This window comes from Phocoena sinus, chromosome 14, assembly GCF_008692025.1.
Source record: "Phocoena sinus isolate mPhoSin1 chromosome 14, mPhoSin1.pri, whole genome shotgun sequence".
Taxonomy (NCBI): Eukaryota; Metazoa; Chordata; class Mammalia; order Artiodactyla; family Phocoenidae; genus Phocoena; species Phocoena sinus.
The window spans coordinates 24,051,525-24,073,559 of NC_045776.1; the positions used below are offsets into that span (position 1 = coordinate 24,051,525).

General features: G+C 40.1%; 1 protein-coding gene across 3 annotated transcripts in view; it reads left to right on the top strand.

The window, feature by feature from the left end:
• ACAA2 (acetyl-CoA acyltransferase 2) overlaps positions 1–21,080 on the top strand; it is a 44,167-nt gene extending 23,087 nt beyond the window's left edge. For 2 of the 3 annotated variants that reach the window (XM_032603560.1, XM_032603559.1), the window contains exons 4-10: positions 2,282–2,398; positions 3,845–3,992; positions 5,843–6,018; positions 6,556–6,685; positions 9,614–9,684; positions 18,626–18,780; positions 20,012–21,080. In XM_032603560.1, the coding sequence (XP_032459451.1) occupies positions 2,282–2,398; positions 3,845–3,992; positions 5,843–6,018; positions 6,556–6,685; positions 9,614–9,684; positions 18,626–18,780; positions 20,012–20,096 (882 nt within the window). In that variant the 3' untranslated portion in view covers positions 20,097–21,080. Of the gene's footprint in view, positions 1–2,281; positions 2,399–3,844; positions 4,575–5,842; positions 6,019–6,555; positions 6,686–9,613; positions 9,685–18,625; positions 18,781–20,011 lie in introns of all 3 variants that reach the window. The other variant, XR_004345507.1, reaches the window with a different exon arrangement.
• Positions 21,081–22,035: the final 955 nt, after the last annotated feature.

Here is a 22,035-nt window from a genome sequence, read left to right on the forward strand (position 1 = left end):
TTGTTTAGCATGGAGCATCCAGCACTGGAGCTTGCTGACCATTGGGTGGAGCTGGGTCTTAGTGTTGAGATGGAGATCTCTGGGAGACCTCTCGCCGATTGATATCATGTGGGACTGGGAGGTCTCTGGTGATCCAATGTCCTGGACTCAGCTCTCCCACCTCAGAGGCTCCGGCCTGACACCTGGCCAGAGCACTGAGTCCTTGCCAGCCACACGGCTCAGAAGAAAAGGAAGAAAAAAAAGGGAAGAAAAATATATATTTATATATATATATATATATATATATACACATAATATATATATATTTATATATATATTATATATATAAACAAATAAAAATTTTTAAAAATTAAAAAAAAAAAAGAAGAGAGCAACCAAACCAATAAACAAATCCACCAATGGTAACAAGCACTAAAAGCTAAACTAAGATAAACATAAAAATCAGAAATAAATCAGTTGCAGAAAGTAAACCCCAAGTCTACAGTTGCTCCCAAAGTCCACTGCCTCGGTTTTGGGAACATTTGTTGTCTCTTCAGGTATTCCACAGATGCAGCGTTCATCAAGTTGATTGTGGAGATTTAATCCGCTGCTCCTGAGGCTGCTGAGAGAGATTTCCCTTTCTCTTCTTTGTTCGCACAGCTTCTGGGGTTCAGCTTTGGTTTTGGCCCCACCTCTGCATGTAGGTCACCCTGAGGCATCTGTTCCTCGCCCAGACAGGAGGGGGTGAAAGCAGCGGCTGATTAGGGCTCTCTTGCTCACTCAGGCCGGGGAGAGGAAGGGGTGTGTTAGTCATAATTGGAATGCCAGGCGAGCCCATGGCAGCAGAGGCTGGCATGCCATTGTAACATCCTGAGGCACGCTGTATGTTCTCCTGGGGAAGTTGTCCCTGGATCTCAGGACCCTGTCAGTGGCAGGCTGCACAGGCTCCTGGGGGGGTGTGAGTAGTGACTTGTGCTTGCACACAGGATTCTTGGTGGCAGCGGCAGCAGCGTTCGCAGTTCGTGTCCGTCTCTGGGACCTGAGCTGATAGCCGTGGCACAAGCCCTTCTCTGGAGCTGGCTTAGGCAGTGCTCTGCCTTCTGTGGGCACATGGGGAAGGAATCCCCTCTTCTCGCACACCCTGAAACAATGGTATCTTCTGTCTTAGGCAGTTCCAGACTTTTTCCCAGACTCCCGCCCGGCTAGCCGTTGTGCACTAGCCCCTTAAGGCTGTGTTCACGCCGCCAACCCCAGTCCTCTCCCTGCGTTCCGACTGAAGCCTGAGCCTCAGCTCCCAGCCCTGCCCGCCCCGGAGGGTGAGCAGACAAGCCTCTCAGGCTGGTGAGTGCCGGTCAGCACCGATCCTCTGTGCGGGACTCTCTCCTCTTTGCCCTCCGCACCTCTGTTGCTGCCCTCTCCTCCGTGACTCCGAAGCTTCCCCCCTCCACCATCCGCAGTCTTTACCTGCAGGGGGCTTCTAGTGTGTGGAAACTTTTCCTTCTTCACAGCTCCCTCCCCGAGGTGCAGGTCCCATCCTTATTCTTTTGTCTCTGTTTTTTCTTTTTTCTTTTGCCCTACCCAGGTACGTCAGGACTTTCTTGCCTTTTGGAAAGTCTGAGGTCTTCTGCCAGCATTCTGTAGGTGTTCTGTAGGAGCTGTTCCACATGTAGATATATTTTTGATGTATTTCTGGGGAGGAAGGTGATCTCCACGTCTTACTCCTCCGCCATGTTGAAGGTCTCTCTCCTGGAGGGTTGTTCTTTGCTGTTTTTCTGAGAAGTGCAAATAGTAGAAAAATTTGGAAGAATGAAACAGGTTCCTCTTTATGAGTCCTCTAGGTTAACCTAGTTCTTATAAATCTGTGGTCTCCTTCAGATTCATCCATTAATAGGGTAAATTTTACTTTTGCCTTTTTAAAGGATTTATTCTTTATTATCTGCTGGCAATCTGTACATTTATATCAGACATTAATATCTATGCTAATTTTCAATATTTGTATTGAGTTAAGAATTACCATTCCTTGTCAAAATGTAGGTAGGATTTGTTACTTCTGCACGAATGATTGAAGTCTGTTCGTTTTTTTTTCTCCTTGTATCTTGGGAATGGATATTTTAGCATTTGCTTTGCAATTACTTTACAAATATTTCCCTTTGAGACACTGTAATGGGGAAGTTTTACTGTTTAGCGAGGGTATGTTGCTTATTAGCTTTACTATTGGTTTACTGCTTAATACATACTTTTAAGTACATACTTCTGTCACAATAAAAGGTTTCATTGTTGTCATTCATTTGTTTTTAAATAGGAAATTTGTGTTAAAGACTCTGAAATTGTCTTGTGTGGAGGAACTGAAAGCATGAGCCAGGCTCCCTTCTATGTCAGAAATATTCGTTTTGGAACTACGTTTGGATCAGAGCTCAAGGTTGGAACCATTAAAATTTTTAAAGATTATTTCTTATGCTATTGTACTATAATTTCAATAACAGCATTTTGGGGTAGAGAAAAAATTTTAAACCAATTTTGTTAATAGGGGATTGGCAAAATATGAATGATTTAAAATTTGTAAACTATTTTGTAGTTGTTAATTTTGACATTTTAACTCACATAAAATTAGACTTTATCTCGGCACATCTTTGGTAGTGGCATTAACACCTGGGGAGATGGAGGAAGAGAAGGAGTGGATTAAAAAGATGGGCAAAGGTTGAATTAATCTCTCTACTGAATAATTGGTAAACCAAATAATTAAATCTTTACCAATATTTATGGAAATTTTATTTCTGGAGCAATCTCCGTTGAATAGATTTCTTCTTTATCACAGAAAACATTCTCCTCAAATATAGTTTATAGCGTCCCAAATCAGTCAGATAAAAAATGACCCTTTGAGAACTGCCTGAGTAGTACTGAAAAAAAGTGATAGGGACTTCCCTAGTGGGACAGTGATTAAGACTCCACGCCCCTAATGCAGGGGGCCCAGGTTCGATCCCTGGTCAGGGAACTAGATCCCACACGCATGCCGCAGCTAAGAGTTCGCGTGCCACAACTAAGGAGCCCACCTGCCTCAACTAAGACCTGGTGCAACCAAATAAATAAATATTTTTTAAAAAAAGAATGATAGTATGCTGTCCTTTGGATTTCCCAGTCGTAATCATTGATTTATCCCGTTCACCCAGTTTCTCACCTTGCCTTTTTGAAAGTTGAAAGGAGTAAGACTTAGAAAATATGAGGTAATATTTAAGATACCTAATATATTTAAGAAAACCTTTGGGAAGACAGGTCAGTGACTCAAAAGGTGACAAGGCAGTCTAGAAGAAACAGGTGGAGTACATTTATCAGAGACTTAACTAATTGGATAACAAATACCAACCGTTACTCAAGGAGCCTATTCCAGGCTCTTTTCAACCTTGTAGTAACAGCTGATTGAACCAGCTGTTCCTACCACAGAAGGCATGGGATGGAAAAAGAGCAGAGCCGTATGCTTTTGTAAGGGGCTTGTAACTGCTTTACAAAGGTGGCTGCAGGGAAGCGTTGCATGAGGACTCTGTGAAGTTTCTTACAAAATGGAACCACAAGGGTTTAAGTTTTGATTGTGGGGTGAGTTCCTGTGTGTGTCACCCTGCACGTTTAGCACTGTTGGCTCTCTTTAGAGCCCTGCATTTAGAGAGGAGGGTGTGTGCATTTTATTATGGTGTTGGATGGTTTTAAAAAAATGTCTCAGAACCGAATATAAATCATAATACTAAATGCTTATCAGAAAATCTAATTTTACTATTTTTATTGGAACTGTTGATTATTTAAATTTAAAGAAATGATAGCATATTACTTTCAAAAGATACGCTTTACGGATCATTTTATTAATTTCTTTTAATAGCTGGAAGACTCTTTGTGGACAGGATTAACAGATCAGCATATCCAAATCCCAATGGCAATTACTGCAGAGAATCTTGCTGCAAAACATAAAATAAGCAGAGAAGACAGCGACAAATATGCCCTGCAGTCACAGCAGAGGTGGAAAGCTGGTCGGTGAAATTGTTTATTATAGATATCTATAGAAAGAAAACTAGGAAAGATTTTTATCATTTTAGATTATAAAGGTCATATTAGTTTAAAAGTATACCTTTAGAAAACCACAGTTTTTCATTATTCCTTTTTTTTAATGACTAAATATTCTATAATTGCAAATTAACTGGGTGTTTCTCTTTTGAAGTATGTGAATACTACTTAAAAAGTAGTATGGTTAATTAGCCCTATCCAGACACTTGAATTTTGCCCCAAACTCGTCAGCAGAAGACTCTGAGGGCTATGATACACTCCATCAGAGATGATGGCTCACTGGGACAGCTGGGACAGAGAGGATGTCCCCCCCCGAGAGGCATATCATATGCACAAGAAGGGGATGATATGTTTGGGAAAGACCCATTGGGTATCCTTTTATGACTTCTCTCTCCCATTCCTAATTGAGAATCCTTGCACCTGACTCAGAGACCCAGAACTAGTCCAAGGCCCTAGATGTGGTGCCATGGTGCCCTTGTGTAACATTGCACACTGCTGGTGAGCCAGTCCAAAACGAGCAAGATGACAGCCATTCTTTTATCAGTATGGTGAGTTGAAGAAATTTGTTAGTCCTCTGAAAAGGGTTTTGAAAACTAAACTATTATAAATGAGCAGAAACTCTTATTTAGGGGTATTAAATACTTGGAATAGTGAGGATAAAGTTCATTTTAGCATTTCAAGAGGGATAAGTCTAATGGAGCCAATCCAACTCATCCTCTGTTTTTTGGTTACACATTTAAGTGAAAGGGTATTGGCGTAGAGGTCAAGCGTTACCAGCCTATTTCTAGTTTTGCCACATACAGTTTTTCTGACTTCAGTCAAGTCATTTGTTCACCAAGTATTTATTCACTGAGCTAATAACACAGATAAAAATATTTGCCTTCCCTTTTTCCTAACAGAGTTGTTGTGAGAACCAAATAAGGAAAGTGTTAGCCTGCTATAAAGTGATATCAAAATTAAGGTCATATTATTCCTGGCTTATTCTATTTCTGAAGCTTTATATTACTATTGTCTAGTCCACTCAGTGGAGGTGGAAGTAGGTAAGCTGTTTTACTTAGAATTGTGTCAGTAATAGCACGTATAATTTCTTCAGGTTGCCTGTCATTAAATTTCAGTCATGGATTACTTGGTGACATAGACAACTTGGTAACTTTTTTTCTTATTGTGGTAAGAACACCTAACGTGGGATCTATCCTCTTAATAAAATTTTAAGTGCACAATACATTATTATTGACTGTAGGTGCAGCTTGGTAACTTTTTAATTACTTCATGTCTCACCCAGAGAAGTTAAAAAACGGCATGAAATCCATTCAGTGCCATTACACCTGTAGGTAACAAACACTAATAGTCTAGCGGTACCTTGTAAAAAAAAATCGGAAATTGTAATTTTAAAAAGGTACAGAACGCATCTGCATGGATGATAGTATATTAAATCCTCCAATAGGCAAGGTAAGTTATGTAAGTAATAAAGGCTTATATTAAAATAGACTGAGATATACTGAAATATAGGGACTGAAACTAAACTGAAATATTAAATTAAACTGAAATATGGGGACTTAATTAAATTAAACTGAAATATAGGGACTGAAACATTAAATTAAACTGAAATATAGGGACTTCCCTGGCAGTCCAGTGGTTAGGACTCTGCGCTTCCACTGCAAGGGGCACGGGTTCCACACCTGGTTGGGGAACTAAGATCCTGCAAGCTGTGTGGTGCAGCCTAAATTAATAAATTGAAGGATATATTTGATTTCATTTTTCTGCTTTCTGTTATTTTTTTCCCCCTGTCTTATGAATAGTCTTTCTACTATTTCAGCTAATGATGCTGGTTACTTTAATAATGAGATGGCACCAATTGAGGTGAAGACAAAGAAAGGAAAACAGACAGTGCAGGTAGATGAACATGCTCGGCCCCAAACAACCCTGGAGCAGTTAAATAAACTTCCTCCAGTGTTCAAGAAAGAAGGAACCGTCACTGCAGGGAACGCATCGGTAGGTAGTGCCACGGATTATCTTGAACTCTTCCTGATGTGTTCAATGCAAAATAATCATGCAGTACCTTTTAGATACCTTTCATGCTAGTCTTTGCTTATCTAGCTTAAGCTAGTAGTGTTCATATTCTATTAATTTGGGTTTTCATAGTCCAAAATAAAATATTTTAGCCAGGAGCCCTTATATAATACTTTTCCAATTTCTTAGTCTTTTCAGAATGTTAGAAGGAGATCTACCTGGCTTATTATTTTAGTTTTTTTTCCTCATGTATACAACTCATCAGATTTCTTCTTACATCTACCCACATCTGGTTATAAGCTTTTTCTTGACATTCTTTCCTATTTTCCCTTAGTGAGGTTGTATTCTGTGCCTAAAACAATCTCTTTAACCCAGCAGTGTGCCACTAATACTACTTGTATCCCAAATTATGGCACTGCTTCCTATGTGTTGCCATAATCCTAATACCACTCCATTAGTTCAAACCTTGATTAACTCTATTCTTTTACCCTCTAGTTAACATCTGTTTTTGTTTCCAAGGGGATTTCTGATGGTGCTGGAGCTGTTATCATAGCTAGTGAAGATGCTGTTAAAAAACATAACTTCACACCACTGGCAAGAATTGTGGGCTATTTTGTGTCTGGATGTGATCCCGCTATCATGGGTATTGGTAAGTTTGTAGTGAAACAAACTGGTTCTGTTACATTTCTGAAGATAAGCCTTCTTTGGCATTCAGATTCCTGAAACAGTAGCCAAATCAAGGGCACTTGTAGAGAAAAGGAGATTGTTAATCAATCATTTAAACAACTAATCTTTATGAAAAACTGTGCCAGGCATAATAGGAAGATCAAGACCATGTAAACTCCTTCTGGGCAGTAATCGTGTCCCGTTGTCCGTTTAAGATACATAAAATTAACACACGGTAAACAACATAGAAGGATTACGAGGTACTGATAAGACAGAAGAAAACGTGAGATGGAAAAATCATGGGGTGAAATAGAGAAGATACACACCCCACTGGGTGTTTTACACATGGTCCTTAATATATCTCATTTAATCTTCCCACAACTCTAGTAGCTGCTTTGTGAGTCTTTTTTTTTTCTTTATTACAGTCTTAAAAGCTTACTAGCTTTCAGCTACCCGCTGTCAGCAAAATATAACTTTCATCTTAGAAATGGAAGGTAGCTTGAAAAATTAAATATCTGTATGTTGGTATGGCATTTATCATTTTGGTATCTAGGGCAGTGGTTCCCAACCCCAAATGATGATCAGAATCTACCCATGACCCTACTCCACCCCAAGGTTTTGTTTCAGTAGGTCCAGGGTAGAGCCTAGGAATGTGGGGTTTTTTCACTGTACCTTGATTGTTTTGACGATCAACCATATTTATTTGATATAGGTAAGTAGTTATTTTATAGTTTTCAGTTTAACCTCATTTAAGAGGTTCTGATACATTTTGACACAGTTAGTGAGCAAGAAAATGTAGTTTTTCTTCCTTCTATTTCAGGGCCTGAATGTTTGCCCCGTAGTAAAATAAATGCCATTGAAATGCCTCTTCAGCCAGGGCAGCTCTTGCTTTATCTGTTACAGGGTTTCATTTGTAGAAAGGATTCCAGTGCTTCAAAAGAAATGAGTTAAAAACCAGCTCAAAGCACTTCTGATGAGATGCTTATAGCCCCCAAAGGTACCCAAGGTTACACAGCTGTTAGTGGTAGGAGCTAGCACTAGGAGTCAAGTGTCCTTTTCCCAACAAGAATACTCTACCTTCCTGAGTCCCAGTAAATAGCATAGTGGTATGGAAACAGTCCTTTAAAATTTAGCTTGCGTGGGCTTCCCTGGTGGCGCAGTGGTTGAGAGTCCGCCTGCCGATGCAGGGGACACGGGTTCGTGCCCCGGTCTGGGAGGATACCACGTGCCGCGGAGCGGCTGGGCCCGTGAGCCATGGCCGCTGAGCCTGCGCGTCTGGAGCCTGTGCTCTGCAACGGGAGAGGCCACAACAGTGAGAGGCCCGCGTAACGAAAAAAGAAAAACAAAAAAATTAGCTTGTGGCCTAGCATATTGTTACAATTGAGTGTAATGATTCTAAGTTAATATGAACACATTTAGTCATGCTGACTGTGGTTATGAAGACATGGAAGTATGTACAATGGTTTTATACCCTCAGCTTTTAGTTCTGTGTACCTTTCACCCCGTAGGATACTTCACCCCCTGACCATGCTGGATAACTAATGCTCTTCTATCGACTACCCATCCCATTTTCATGTCTTAGAGATACAAAGAGAATCTGGAATTAGATTCTGTATTAAATCAGTAGCCAGTATAGAACTGATGCTTTAACTCGAAAAGTGTTAATTGGATGGCCCTGCCAATCAGCAGACTGTTGTCCAAGAAACTTTTTAACTAGGGTGACAAAATTAATTACATTGTATCTAGATTGTGTTTTGCTTTTCTTATAAAGACTGATTTCCCATTTTACCTTGGGTATGTTTGTGAAACTTGATACGGAATATTTGACTACTTGAATTCAACAAAACACAACCACATATTTTTCTTTTTAGACATTTATGGCAATTTCATTCTCTAAGAACCGATAGAGAAGTAGATAATCATCCCTAGCCAGATTTTTTTTTTTTGGAAAGAAATATCAATTTACTTAAAAATTATCAGCAGTATTAAACTGTCATTAGTGATCATCAGAAATCTGGGAGCTAAAGTTTATTTCAGAAGTTTTTTAAGGTGGATTTGCATTTCTTCAGTGGGGGTTATGTTTTACTTCAAATCTCTGCTTACCATTGGAGTTATAAACGTCTCCTTGCTTCAGATATCTTTTCCCTGAAGTGCCTGGTAGCTTCCTATCTTACTATGCCCATATGGAGATACTACTGCTGTTTCTTGCCTTTTGTCCAAATGGGCCTGAAAATTCAGTGTAGCCACAGTCACTTCTATACTGGGAATACATATGATTTGTATCCCAGGAGAGCGCTCAGTCTGCCTTACCATTTGGTATTAAGAATGATCTATACATGGGAATTCCCTGGTGCTCCTGTGGTTAGGACTTGGCGCTTTCACTGCTGTGGCCCCGGTTCAATCCCTGGTTGGGGAACTAAGATCCCACAAGCTGCACAAAGAGGCCAAAAATTTTTTAAAATAAAAAAAAAACATTAAAAAAAAGAGCAAAAAAACACCTATGTGTGTATGTACATAGATGTGTATATAAATTTGTGGAACCAATGAGCTTCAATCTCTCAATATTACCATGAGGGAAATAGGAGTTCATTAATAAAGGAAGACTTTGTAGAAAAAAAAAAGAATGATCTATACAAAACCCCATATGACTCCTTTGGCTGTTTGAACTCTTAAAGTCACTTATGGTAGAACTTTTCATGTTAAGTCTCTTATCTACAACTTGCATAAACAGCTTTTCACCCTGGTCCCATTTCCTGTTTCTTTATTGTCATATCATTTAGTATTGTGTGCTATCAGGGTGGCAAGATTTTCAGCTACTAACTGTCACTTTATTTCCTCCTTACTTACCTGATTAGTAAAGAAGGAGAAATTTGATACTTATAAGATGAAATTGGGTTTTGTTCTTACATAGGTCCTGTCCCTGCTATCAATGGGGCACTGAAGAAAACAGGACTAAGTCTTAAGGATATGGATTTGGTAGAAGTAAGTGTTCTACTTTTTTTACAGCACAGATAAACCACCAACTTCTATTGCATAAATGGCTTTAGTTTGATTTTTATAGCTCTTTTTGTTTTAGTACCATTAAACTTTCCAAATGATGTGAATCTAAATAAGTATTACTTTCATTACATGCCTGTATTGGCATATAATCAGGCCATACCTGATTAAAATGCCTTATTTATATTTGAATAATTAAAAGAGCCTGATTTCTTCTACTAAAGTATAAACTCTTAGAAACTTTTTATGACGTCGTAAGATTCTACTACATTTTAGACTATTAATGTTCCTGTTGAATTGAATTGAATGTTATATAAGGTGAGTGAGAAATAAGTAACTTTACCCTTATTTTATGGATTAAAGTGAAAAAATACAGGTAAAAAATTGACCTAATAGAAAAACAATAATCTGATCCCAAATCTAAAAGATTCTTGCACTTCTGCCAAGTTAACAACCACCCCCATCCCCCAAACTTACCTTTGGCTTTTACACCATAGTGTGGCTTGATTTGGAATGCACCTATCATAATTTTTGGCATTGGAAACTTAAATTTATTGCAAGAGTGATTTGTTTAATGTTAATTTAAAACAAAGGCAACTTAAATATTTAGTACAATTAAAAGAAAGGATAAAGAAAATGCTTAAAAATGGATTATATACATTCTACATTTGGGGAGTATTTGAAAATTTTAGGTAATTAAGCTACTTGATATTGGGAAATAACTAATATAACAAAGGAAATCTCTCTATTTAAACTGATAGAGTAAGGGCCTTTTCACTCTAGGCACATGTGTGACGTCCTCTGTGGTAATCTCTCACCAAGTAACTGTGGTTTCAGATGAATGGTTTATCCTTAAATCTCTTCTTCCATTCTTTGGTGGTCATAGCTCAGAGCTGCAAAGGGGGCTGCTTAATTACCATATTTGTATTAGCAAATAAGTACCATTAAATTTCTGACTTTAGATTTCACACTTAAAACTCTTGAAATATGTCAGCTCCGCAGAGCTGTTCATCACCATTTATAGATGTATAAACACTCAAAGACATAGCTCTCAACACCCTGACATGATTGTCTTTGGGACTTCTGATGATCGTGAGGTCATTTTTCCTGCGTCTTTATTCCTGTCCTGCCCCTATGTTCTTCAGAAGCAATTTTTTTTTTTAGATTCCATATATATGTGTTAGCGTACAGTATTTGTTTTTCTGTTTCTGACTTACTGCACTCTGTATGACAGTCTCTTGGTCCATCCACCTCACTACAAATAACTCAATTTCATTTCTTTTTATGGATAAGTAATATTCCATTGTATATATGTGCCACATCTTCTTTATCCATTCATCTGTTGCCGGACACTTAGGTTGCTTCCATGTCCTGGCTACTGTAAATAGAGCTGCAGTGAACATTGTGGTACATGACTCTTTTTGAATTATGGTTTTCTCAGGGTATATGCCCAGTAGTGGGATTGCTGGGTCATATACTAGTTCTATTTTTAGTTTTTTAAAGAACCTCCATACTGTTCTCCATAGTGGTAGTATCAATTTACATTCCTGCCAACAGAGCAAGAGGGTTCCCTTACCTCCACACACTCTCCAGCATTTATTCTTTGTAGATTTTTTGATGATGGCCATTCTGAGTGGTATGAGGTGATACCTCATTGTAGTTTTGATTTGCATTTCTCTAATGATTAGTGATGTTGAGCATTCATGTGTTTGTTGGCAATCTGTATATCTTCTTTGGAGAAAGCTCTATTTAGGTCTTCCGCCTATTTTTAGATTGGGTTGTTTGTTCTTTTGATATTGAGCTGCATGAGCTCCTTGTATATTTTGGAGATTAATCCTTTGTCAGTTGCTTCATTTGCAAAAATTTTCTCCCATTCTGAGGGTTGTTTTTTGGTCTTGTTTATGGTTTCCTTTGCTGAGCAAAAGCTTTTAAGTTTCATTAGGTCCCATTTGTTTATTTTTGTTTTTATTTCCATTTGTCTGGGACGGGGGTCAAAAAGGATCTTGCTGTGATGTATGTCATAGAATGTTCTGCCTATGTTTTCCTCTAAGAGTTTGATAGTATCTGGCCTTACATTTAGGTGTTTACTCCATTTTGAGTTTATTTTTGTGTATGGTGTTAGGGAGTGTTCTAATTTCATTCTTTTACATGTAGCTATTCAGTTTTCCCAGCACCACTTATTGAAGAGGCTGTCTTTTCTCCACTGTATATTCTTGCCTCCTTTATCAAAGATAAGGTAACCATATGTGTGTGGATTTATCTCTGGGCTTTCTATCCTGTTCCGTTGATCTATATTTCTGTTTTTGTGCCAGTACCATACTTCCTTGATTACTGTAGCTTTGTAGTATAGTCTGAAGTCAGGAAGCCTGATTCCTCCAACTCCGGTTTTCTTTCTCAAGATTGCTTTGGCTGTTCGGGGTCTTTTGTGTTTCCATACAAATTGTGAAATTTTTCTTCTAGTTCTGTGATGAATGCCATTGGTAGTTTGATAGGGATTGCATTGAATCTGTGAATTGCTTTGGGTACTATAGTCATTTTCACAATGTTGATTCTTCCAATCCAAGAACATGATATATCTTTCCATCTGTTTGTATCATCTTTAATTTCTTTCAGCAGTGTCTTACAGTTTTCTGCATACAGGTCTTTTGTCTCCTTAGGTAGGTTTATTCCTAGGTATTTTATTCTTTTTGTTGCAATGGTAAATGGGTGTGTTTCCTTAATTTCTCTTTAAGATTTTTTGGCATTAGTGTATAGAAATGCAAGAGATTTCTATGCATTAATTTTGTATGCTGCTACTTTACCAGATTCATTGATTAGTTCTAGTAGTTTTCTAGTAGCATCTTTGGGATTCTCTATGTATAGTATCATGACATCAGCAAACAGTGACAGCTTTACTTCTTCTTTTCGATTTGGATTTGTTTTATTTCTTTTTCTTCTCTCATCTCTGTGACTAAAACTTCCAAAACTATGTTGAATGATAGCGGAGAGAGTGAGCAACCTTGTCTTGTTCCTGATCTTAGAGGAAATGGTTTCAGTTTCTCACCATTGAGAACGATGCTGGCTGTGGGTTTGTCCTATATGACCTTTATTATGTTGAGGTAAGTTCCCTCTATGCCTACTTTCTGGAAGATTTTTATCATACATCGATATTGAATTTTGTCTAAAGTTTTTTCTACATTTATTGCGAGGATCATATGATTTTTCTCCTTCAATTTGTTAATATGGTGTATCACATTGATTGATTTGTGTATATTGAAGAATCCATGCATTCCTGGGGTAAACCCCACTTGATCATGGTGTATGATCCTTTTAATGTGCTGTCGGATTCTGTTTGCTAGTATTTTGTTCAGGATTTTTGCCTGTATGTTCATCAGTGATACTGGTCTGTAGTTTTATTTTTTTGTAACATCTTTGTCTGTTTTGGTATCAGGGTGATGGTGGCCTCATAGAATAAGTTTGGGAGTGTTCCTCCCTCTGCTATATTTTGGAAGCATTTGAGAAGGATAGGGGTTAGCTCTTCTCTAAATGTTTGATAGAATTCGCCTGTGAAGCCATCTGGTCCTGGACTTTTGTTTGCTGGAAGATTTTTAATCACAGTTTCAATTTCAGTGCTTGTGATTGGTCTGTTTATATTTTCTATTTCTTCCTGCTTCGGTCTTGGGAGGTTGTGCATTTCTAAGAATGTGTCCATTTCTTCCAGGTTGTCCATTTTATTGGCATACAGTTGCTTGTAGTAATCTCTCATGATCCTTGTATTTCTGCAGTGTCAGTTGTTACTTCTCCTTTTTCATTTCTAATTCTATTGACTTTAGTCTTCTTCCTTTTTTTCTTGATGAGTCTGACTAGTGGTTTATCAATTTTGTTTATCTTCTCAAAGAACCAGCGTTTAGTTTTATTGATCTTAGCTATTGTTTCCTTCTTTTCTTTTTCATTTATTTCTGATCTGATCTTTATGATTTCTTTCCTTCTGCTAACTTTGGGGGTTTTTTGTTTTTCTTTCTCTAATTGTGTTAGGTGTAAGGTTAGGTTCTTTATTTGAGATGTTTCTTGTTCCTTGAGGTAGGATTGTAGTGCTATCCTTCCCTCTTAGAACTGCTTTTGCTGCATCCCATAGGTTTTAGGTCGTCATGTTTTCATTGTCATTTGTTCCTAGGTATTTTTTGACTTCCTCTGATTTCTTCAGTGATCTCTTGGTTATTTAGTAGTGTATTGTTTAGCCTACATGTGTTTGTATTTTTTACAGAGTTTTTCCTGTAATTGATATCTAGTCTCAGCGTTGTGGTTGGAAAAGATACTTGAGGGCTTCCCCGGTGGCACAGTGGTTGAGAGTCTGCCTGCCGATGCAGGGGACACAGGTTTGTGCCCCAGTCCAGGAGGATCCCACATGCTGCGGAGCAGCTGGGCCCGTGAGCCATGGCCGCTGAGCCTGCGCATCCGGAGCCTGTGCTCCGCAATGGGAGAGGCCACAATAGTGAGAGGCCCGCGTACCGCAAAAAAAAAACCAAAAACTCTGAAAGATACTTGATACGATTTCAATTTTCTTAAGTTTACCAAAGCTTTATTTGTGACCCAAGATATGATCTATCCTGGAAAATGTTCCATGAGCACTTGAGAAGAAAGTGTATTCTGTTGTTTTTGATTGGAATGTCCTATAAATATCAATTAAGTCCATCTTGTTTAATGTATCATTTAAAACTTGTGTTTCCTTATTTATGTTCATTTTGGATGGTCTGTCTATTCGTGAAAGTGGGGTGTTAAAGTCCCCTAGTATGAATGTATTACTGTCGATTTCCCCTTTTATGGCTGTTAGCATTTGCCTTAAGTATTGAGGTGCTCCTATGTTGGGTGCATAAATATTTACAATTGTTATATCTTCTTCTTGGATTGATCCCTTGATCATTATGTAGTGTCCTTCTTTGTCTCTTGTAATAGAGTTTATTTTAAAGTCTATTTTGCCTGACATGAAAATTGCTACTCCAGCCTTCTTTTGATTTCCATTTGCATGGAATATCTTTTTCCATCCCCTCACTTTCAGTCTGTATGTGTCCCTAGGTCTAAAGTGGGTCTCTTGTAGGCACCAAATATACAGGTCTTGGTTTTGTATCCATTCAGCCAATCTATGTCTTTTGGTTGGAGCATTTAATCCGTTTACATTTAAGGTAGTTATCGATATGTGTGTTCCTATTACCATTTTCTTAATTACTTTGGGTTTGTTATTGTAGGTCTTTTCCTTCTCTTGTGTTTCCTGCCTAGAGAAGTTCCTTAAGGATTTGTTGTAGAGCTGGTTTGATGTTGCCAAATTCTCTTAGCTTTTGCTTGTCTGTAAATGTTTAAAATTCTCCATCGAATCTGAATGAGATCCTTGCTGGGTAGAGTAATCTTGGTTGTAGGTCTTTCCCTTTCATCACTTTAAATATGTCCTGCCGCTCCCTTGTGGCTTGCAGAGGTTCTGCTGAAAGATCAGCTGTTAACCTTTTGGGGATTCCCTTGAATGTTATTTGTTCCTTTTCCCTTGCTGCTTTTAATATTTTTTCTTTGTATTTAATTTTTGTTAGTTGATTGATATGTGTCTTGGTGTGTTTCCCCTTGGATTTATCCTGTATGGGACTCTCTGTGCTTCTGGACTTGATTGACTATTTCCTTTCCCACATTAGGGAAGTTTTCAACTATAATCTCTTAAAATATTTTCTCAGTCCCTTTCTTTTTCTCTCCTTATTCTGGGACCCCTATAATTTGAATGTTGGTGTGTTTAATGTTGTCCCAGAGGTCTCTGAGACTGTCCTCAATTCTTTTCATTCTTTTTTGTTTATTCTGCCCTGAGGCAGTTATTTCCACTATTTTATCTTCCAGGTCACTTATCCATTCTTCTGCCTCAGTTATTCTGCTATCGATTCCTTCTCGAGAATTTTTAATTTCATTTATTGTGTTCTTCATCATTGTTTGTTTGCTCTTTAGTTCTTCTGTGTCCTTGTTAAACGTTTCTTGTGTTTTCTCCATTCTATTTCCAAGATTTTAGATCATCTTTACTATCATTACTCTGAATTCTTTTTCAGGTAGACTGCCTATTTCCTCTTCATTTATTTGGTCTGTTGGATTTTTACCTTGCTCCTTCATCTGCTGTGTCTTTCTCTGTCTTCTCATTTTGCTTAGCTTACTGTGTTTTGGGGTCTCCTTTTCATAGGCTGCAGGTTTGTAGCTCCCATTGTTTTTGGTGTCTGCCCCTAGTGGCTAATGTTGGTTCAGTGGGTTGTGTAGGCTTCCTGGTGGAGGGGACTAGTGCCTTTGTTCTGGTGGATGAGGCTCGATCTTGTCTTTCTGGTGGGCAGGACGCGTCTGGTGGTGTGTTTTGGGGTGTCTGTGGACTTATTATGATTTTAGGCAGCCTCTCTGCTAATGGGCAGGGTTTTGTTCCTCTCTTGCTAGTTGTTTGGCCTAGGGTGTCCAGCGTCGTTAAGTGGAGCTGGGTCTTAACATTGAGATGGAGATCTCTGGGAGAGCTTTTGCCGTTTGATATTACATGGAGCTGGGAGGTCTCTGGTGGACCAATGTCCTGAACTCGGCTCTTCCACCTCAGAGGCTCAGACGTGACACCCGGCTGGAGCACCAAGACTCTGTCAGCCACCCAGCTCAGAAGAAAATGGAGGAAAAAAAAAAAAGAAAGAAAGAGAACGAGAGAGAGAGAGAGAGGGAGGGAGGGAAGAGAGAGAGAGAGAGAGAGAGAGAGTGAGAAAGAAAGGAATAAAGAAAGAAAGAAAGAAAGAATACAATAAAATAAAATTTTTTAATTATTAAAAATAAAAAAATTTAAAAGTAGTTTAAAAAGAAACAGAGAGCAACCAAACCAAAAAACAAATCCACCAATGATAACAAGCGCTAAAAACTATACAAAACAAACAAAATGGACAGACAGAAAGAACCCTAGGACAAATGGTAGAAGCAAAGCTATACAGACAAAATCACACAAAGAAGCATATACATACACACTAACACAAGGAGAAAAAGGAAAAAAATATATATTTAAAAAAAAGGAAAAGAGCAACCCAATCAATAAGCAAATCTCCAAATGATAATATGCTCTAAATACTCAACTAAGATAAACATAAAACCAGAAACAAATTAGATGCAGAAAGCAAACCCCCAAGTCTACAGTTGATCCCAAAGTACACCGCCTCAATTTTGGGATGTTTCGTTGTCTCTTCAGGTATTCCACAGATGCAGGTACATCAAGTTGATTGTGGAGATTTAATCCACTGCTCCTGAGGCTGCTGGGATAGATTTCCCTTTCTCTTCTTTGTTCGCACAGCTCCCAGGGTTCAGCTTTGGATTTGGCCCCACCTCTGCATGTGGGTCACCTGAGGGCATCTGTTCCCTGCCCAGACAGGACAGGGTTAACCTAGCAACTGATTGGGGGCTCTGGCTCACTGAGGCCAAGGGAAGGGAGGGGTACAGAATGGGGGGCGAGCCTGCAGTGGCAGAGGCCAGCGTGACATTGTAATAGCCTGAGGCACGACCTGTGTTCTCCTGGAGACGTTGTCCCTGGATCACAGGACCCTGGGAGTGGCAGGCTGCACAGGCTCCCAGGTGGGGAGGTGTGTAGAGTGACCCGTGCTTGCACACAGGATTCTTCGTGGCTGCAACAGCAGCCTTAGCATCTCATGCCCGTCTCTGCTGTCCACGCTGATAGCCACGGCTCATGCCCGTCTCTGGAGCTTGTTTAGGCGGTGCTCTGAATCCCCTCTCCTCGTGCACCCTGAAACAATGCTCTCTTGCCTCTTAGGCAGTTCCAGACATTTTCCTGGACTCCCTCCCGTCTAGCTGTGGCGCACTTGCCCCCTTCAGGCTGTGTTTACGCAGCCAACCCCCGTCCTCTCCCTGGGATCTGACCTCTGAAGCCTGAACCTCAGCTCCCAGCCACCACCCGTCCCGGTGGGTGAGCAGACAAGCCTCTCAGGCTGGTGAGAGCTGGTCAGTACTGATCCTCTGTGCGGGAATCTCTCCGCTTTGCCCTCTGCACCCCTGTTGCTGCGCTCTCCTCCGCGGCTCTGAAGATTTCCCCTCACCCATCCCCGGTCTCTGCCAGTGAAGGGTCTTCCTAGTGTGTGGAAACTTTTCCTCCTTCACAGCTCCCTCCCAGAGGTGCAGGTCCCATCCCTATTCTCTTGTTTCTGTTTTTTCTTTTTGCTTTTACCCTACCCAGTACATGGGGATTTTCTTGCCTTTTGGGAGGTCTGAGGTCTTCTGCCAGCTTTCAGTGGGTGTTCTGTAGGAGCTGTTCCACATGTAGATGTATTTTTGATGTATTTGTGGAGATGAAGGTGAGCTCCACGTCTTACTCTTCCGCCATCTTGAAGCTGTCCCCCCTGACAGTTTGTTCTTTATTGTCTGTCAGTTTCTTGGAAGTGTGGCTAGTAGTACTGAGTAGTAGTAATAATAATAGCAACTATTTATTGAATACTTGCTTGTGTCAGATAATACACTAAACACTTAATACCCATGATTTCACTTAACCTTAACAATAACTCTTAAGATGATACGACAGTCACATTTTACCACTGAAGAAATTTGAGTGTCAAGAGAGTTTAAAGAACATCCATAGAGCCAAGATTTGAACTGTCCATCTAGCTGCAGAACCTGTGGGCTTTCTACAGTATCCTACTGCCTCTAGTCCAGTATCCATTTATAGTATCACTGAGGATTTCTTTTCTCTAAGGGATATATTACACTTAAAGTATCACTTAGTAAATATACCCGTTTTCAAACCTGTTATCTTTACAAAGAATGATTGAAGATAAATTAAAATAACCTTGCAATGTAATTTAAGTAGAACCAAAAAACGGGATAATTAGCCATTGACAGGACTGGACAGTTCTCAGTTAGAAATAAGTTTGTGAATAAGCATTTTTATTAGTGTTTTGATTGTTTTAAGGTGAATGAAGCTTTTGCTCCCCAGTACTTGGCAGTTGAAAAGAGTTTGGATCTTGACCGAAGTAAAACCAACGTGAATGGAGGGGCCATTGCTTTGGGTCACCCATTAGGGGGATCTGGATCAAGGGTTACTGCACACCTGGTTCATGAATTAAGGTGCGTGCTAGAAATTGTTGCTTTTCAGATTTGCCATCTTTTGTGTAAGTGCATGAATTTGGGTTTCCCCAGAATAATCCAACATTTTTCATTCTTCTTCGTACCGCCTCGCACTACTTCTCACCAGGAACAGGTTATTTGGATACCCCTTTTTCAGTAGACCTTATAGACGACTCAGTTGACTTGTTGGTGCCTCTGCTCTTGGGATGCTCGCTCTTACTCGCATTCGCAGTGCAGCCACTCAGCACGTGTTCACTGAGGGCCTAGTGTACATCTGGCCCCATCCCTGGTGCTGGTGCGGAGCAGTGAGCCCGTGACGAGGCCCTGGTTCTCATGGCACTTGCATTCTAGTGCCAGTTATAGGACTGAGACACAATTATTTAAGAAAACAAAATACTGATCTAGGTGCTGTCATTTAAGAAACCTAAGCAAACTGACAATTTGGGTCTGAGCTAAGGTTTTCCTTCATTGTTTCCAGGGTTCCAGGAGGAGCCTTCTGTGTGTTTGGTACTTTTCAGTTTTAATGGAAGAGCTCCTCCTTCTGTACTGTGTATTTTGGATCATTTTGCTCTGTTAGTAGGGAAATTGCAAACAAAACCAAATATGTCATGGCAGGAAATCACTCTGCCCCCCTGTGAAGTTAAGGTCAATGGGACTCTCCTGTTTCACTTAATGATTGAGATGAAATGAGTGACTGATGTGCACAAAAAATAATCCCTTGATGGTTTCTCAGGGTTATTCTATCAGGACTGAAGAATTAGAGCAGATGGTACTTTAAAGGTGTCTGATTTTTATGAAAGGCACATGAAATGTTTCTAAATTATCTGACCTTTCATATGGATGAACTTCAGTAATTATACTTATTCTAAGGTTCATAAAAATCTAAAACAAATAAACCAAAGGGGCTGAGTATTTACTCCCCCTTCTTCAACTTCCAGTTTATCCCAATTACCTCCTGTCGTCACTCCTTCCTCACAGCAGCCTAAGCTTTTATATTTGTTTCAGCCTCCCTCTTCTTTGTTACTACTTTTTTAAAAAAAATAAGACTATCCAGCTTTCCAAATTCTTTCTCCTCTTTTCTCCAATATTGAGGACTGGAAAAAAGATTGAGCTGATGAGCTGAACAAGAATGAATAATGCAAATGTGACCATTATAAATACTATTTACTTAATTATCTAATTCTGTCCGTTCTTTATTCAAGTAGATTTCAGCCACTGCTTTCTTTCTTAGGCGTCGGGGTGGAAAATACGCTGTAGGATCGGCCTGCATTGGAGGGGGCCAAGGAATTGCGGTCATCATTGAGAACACAGCTTGAGGAGAGCAGGGAGCCTGCCCTCGTCCACGCTCACATGACTTGGCCAGGCCACAGTATGCCAGGTGACCTTCAGAGAAGCTGTGAAGGTCATGCCATGCCCTGCACTGAGAGTGATTGAGTTTGGTCAAGGAATGGTGAGGCAAAGATGCATTTACCATGAACAAGAGCCCATGCCAGAATAAATTCTCTCAAATTTGTACCAAATATGCTGCCTTTCTGAACTAAAATCCAACTATAGAAGGCCTTAAACGGAATTGTATCCTTGCCAAATAACCACCGCTTATGTCTTAGATAATATGATTGCAGGGAGATTGAATAAATTCTGCCTTAACTTCAGCTAATCCTTTCCTATCGTTTCTTGTATTTTTCTAAATTTTTAATTGAGGTAAAATACACATAACATAAAAGTTACCATCTTAATCATTTTTAAGCCTATAGTTCAGTGGCATTAAATACATTCACATTGTTATGCACCCATCACCACAATGCATCTCCAGAATTCTTTTCATCTTGGAGAACTGAAGCCCTACACCCATTAAACAACTCCCCATTCCTCCCTCTCTGCAGCCGGTGGCAACCACCTGCTTTCTGTCCCTATGCAGCTGACTCCAACAGGCCCCTCATAGAAGTGGAATCATACAGCACTTGTCCTTTTGTGCCTGGCTTATTGCACATAGCATAATGTTCTCAAGTTCATCCATGTTGTATCATGTGTCAGAATTTTCTTCTTTTTTAAGGCTGAATAATATTGCATTATAGATAGATAGATAGATAGATACCACATTTTGTTTTTTCTCTCATCTGTTGATGGACATTTGGGTTGCTACCACCTCTTGGCTATTGTGAGTAATGCTGCTCTAAACATGGGTGTACAGATATGTATTCATGGCCTTGCTTTCAGTTCTTTCAGGTATATACTGAGAAGTGGAATTCCTGAATCATATGATAATTCTGTTTTTAATATTTAAAGGAATTGCCATACTGTTTTCCATAGCAGCTATACTATTTTACACTCCCACCATTATCGCACAAGGGTTTCACTTTTTCCACATCCTCACCAATACTTGCTGTTTTCTGTTTCTTTTTTATAATAGCCATCTTAATTAGTATGAGGTGGGAGGATTGGTTCAAGATGGCGGAGTAGAAGGATGTGCACTCACTCCCTCTTGCGAGAGCACCGAAATCACAACTAACTGCTGAACAATCATCGACAGGAAGACAGGGGAACTCACCAAAGAAGATACCCCACATCCAAAGACAAAGGAGAAGCCACGTTGAGATGGTAGGAGGGGCACAACCACAATAAAATCAAATCCCATAACGGCTGGGTGGGTGACTCACAGACTGGGGAACACTTATACCACAGAAGTCCACCCACTGGAGTGAAGGTTCTGAGCCCCACGGCAGGCTTCCCAGCCTGGGGGTCCAGCAATGGGAGGAGGAATTCCTACAGGATCAGACTTTGAAGCCTAGTGGGATTTGATTGCAGGACTTCGACAGGACTGGGGGAAACAGAGACTCCTCTCTTGGAGGGCACACACAAAGTAGTGTGTGCATCGGGACCCAGGGGAAGGAGCAGTGACCCCAGGGGAGACAACCAGACCTACCTGCTGTTGTTGGAGGGTCTCCTGCAGAGGCGGAGAGGGTGGTGGCTGTGGCTCACCATGAGGACAAGGACACTGGCAGCAGAAGTTTTGAGAAGTACTCCTGAGTGTGAGTCCTCCCAGAGTCCGCCATTAGCCCCACCAAAGAGCCAGGTGGGCTCCAGTGTTGGGTCGCCTCAGGCCAAACAACCAACAGGGAGGGAACCCAGCCCCACCCATCAGCAGACAAGCGGATTAAAGTTTTACTGAGCTCTTCCCACCAGAGCAACAGCCAGCTCTACTCACCACCAGTCCCTCCCATCAGGAAACTTGCACAATCCTCTTAGATAGCCTCA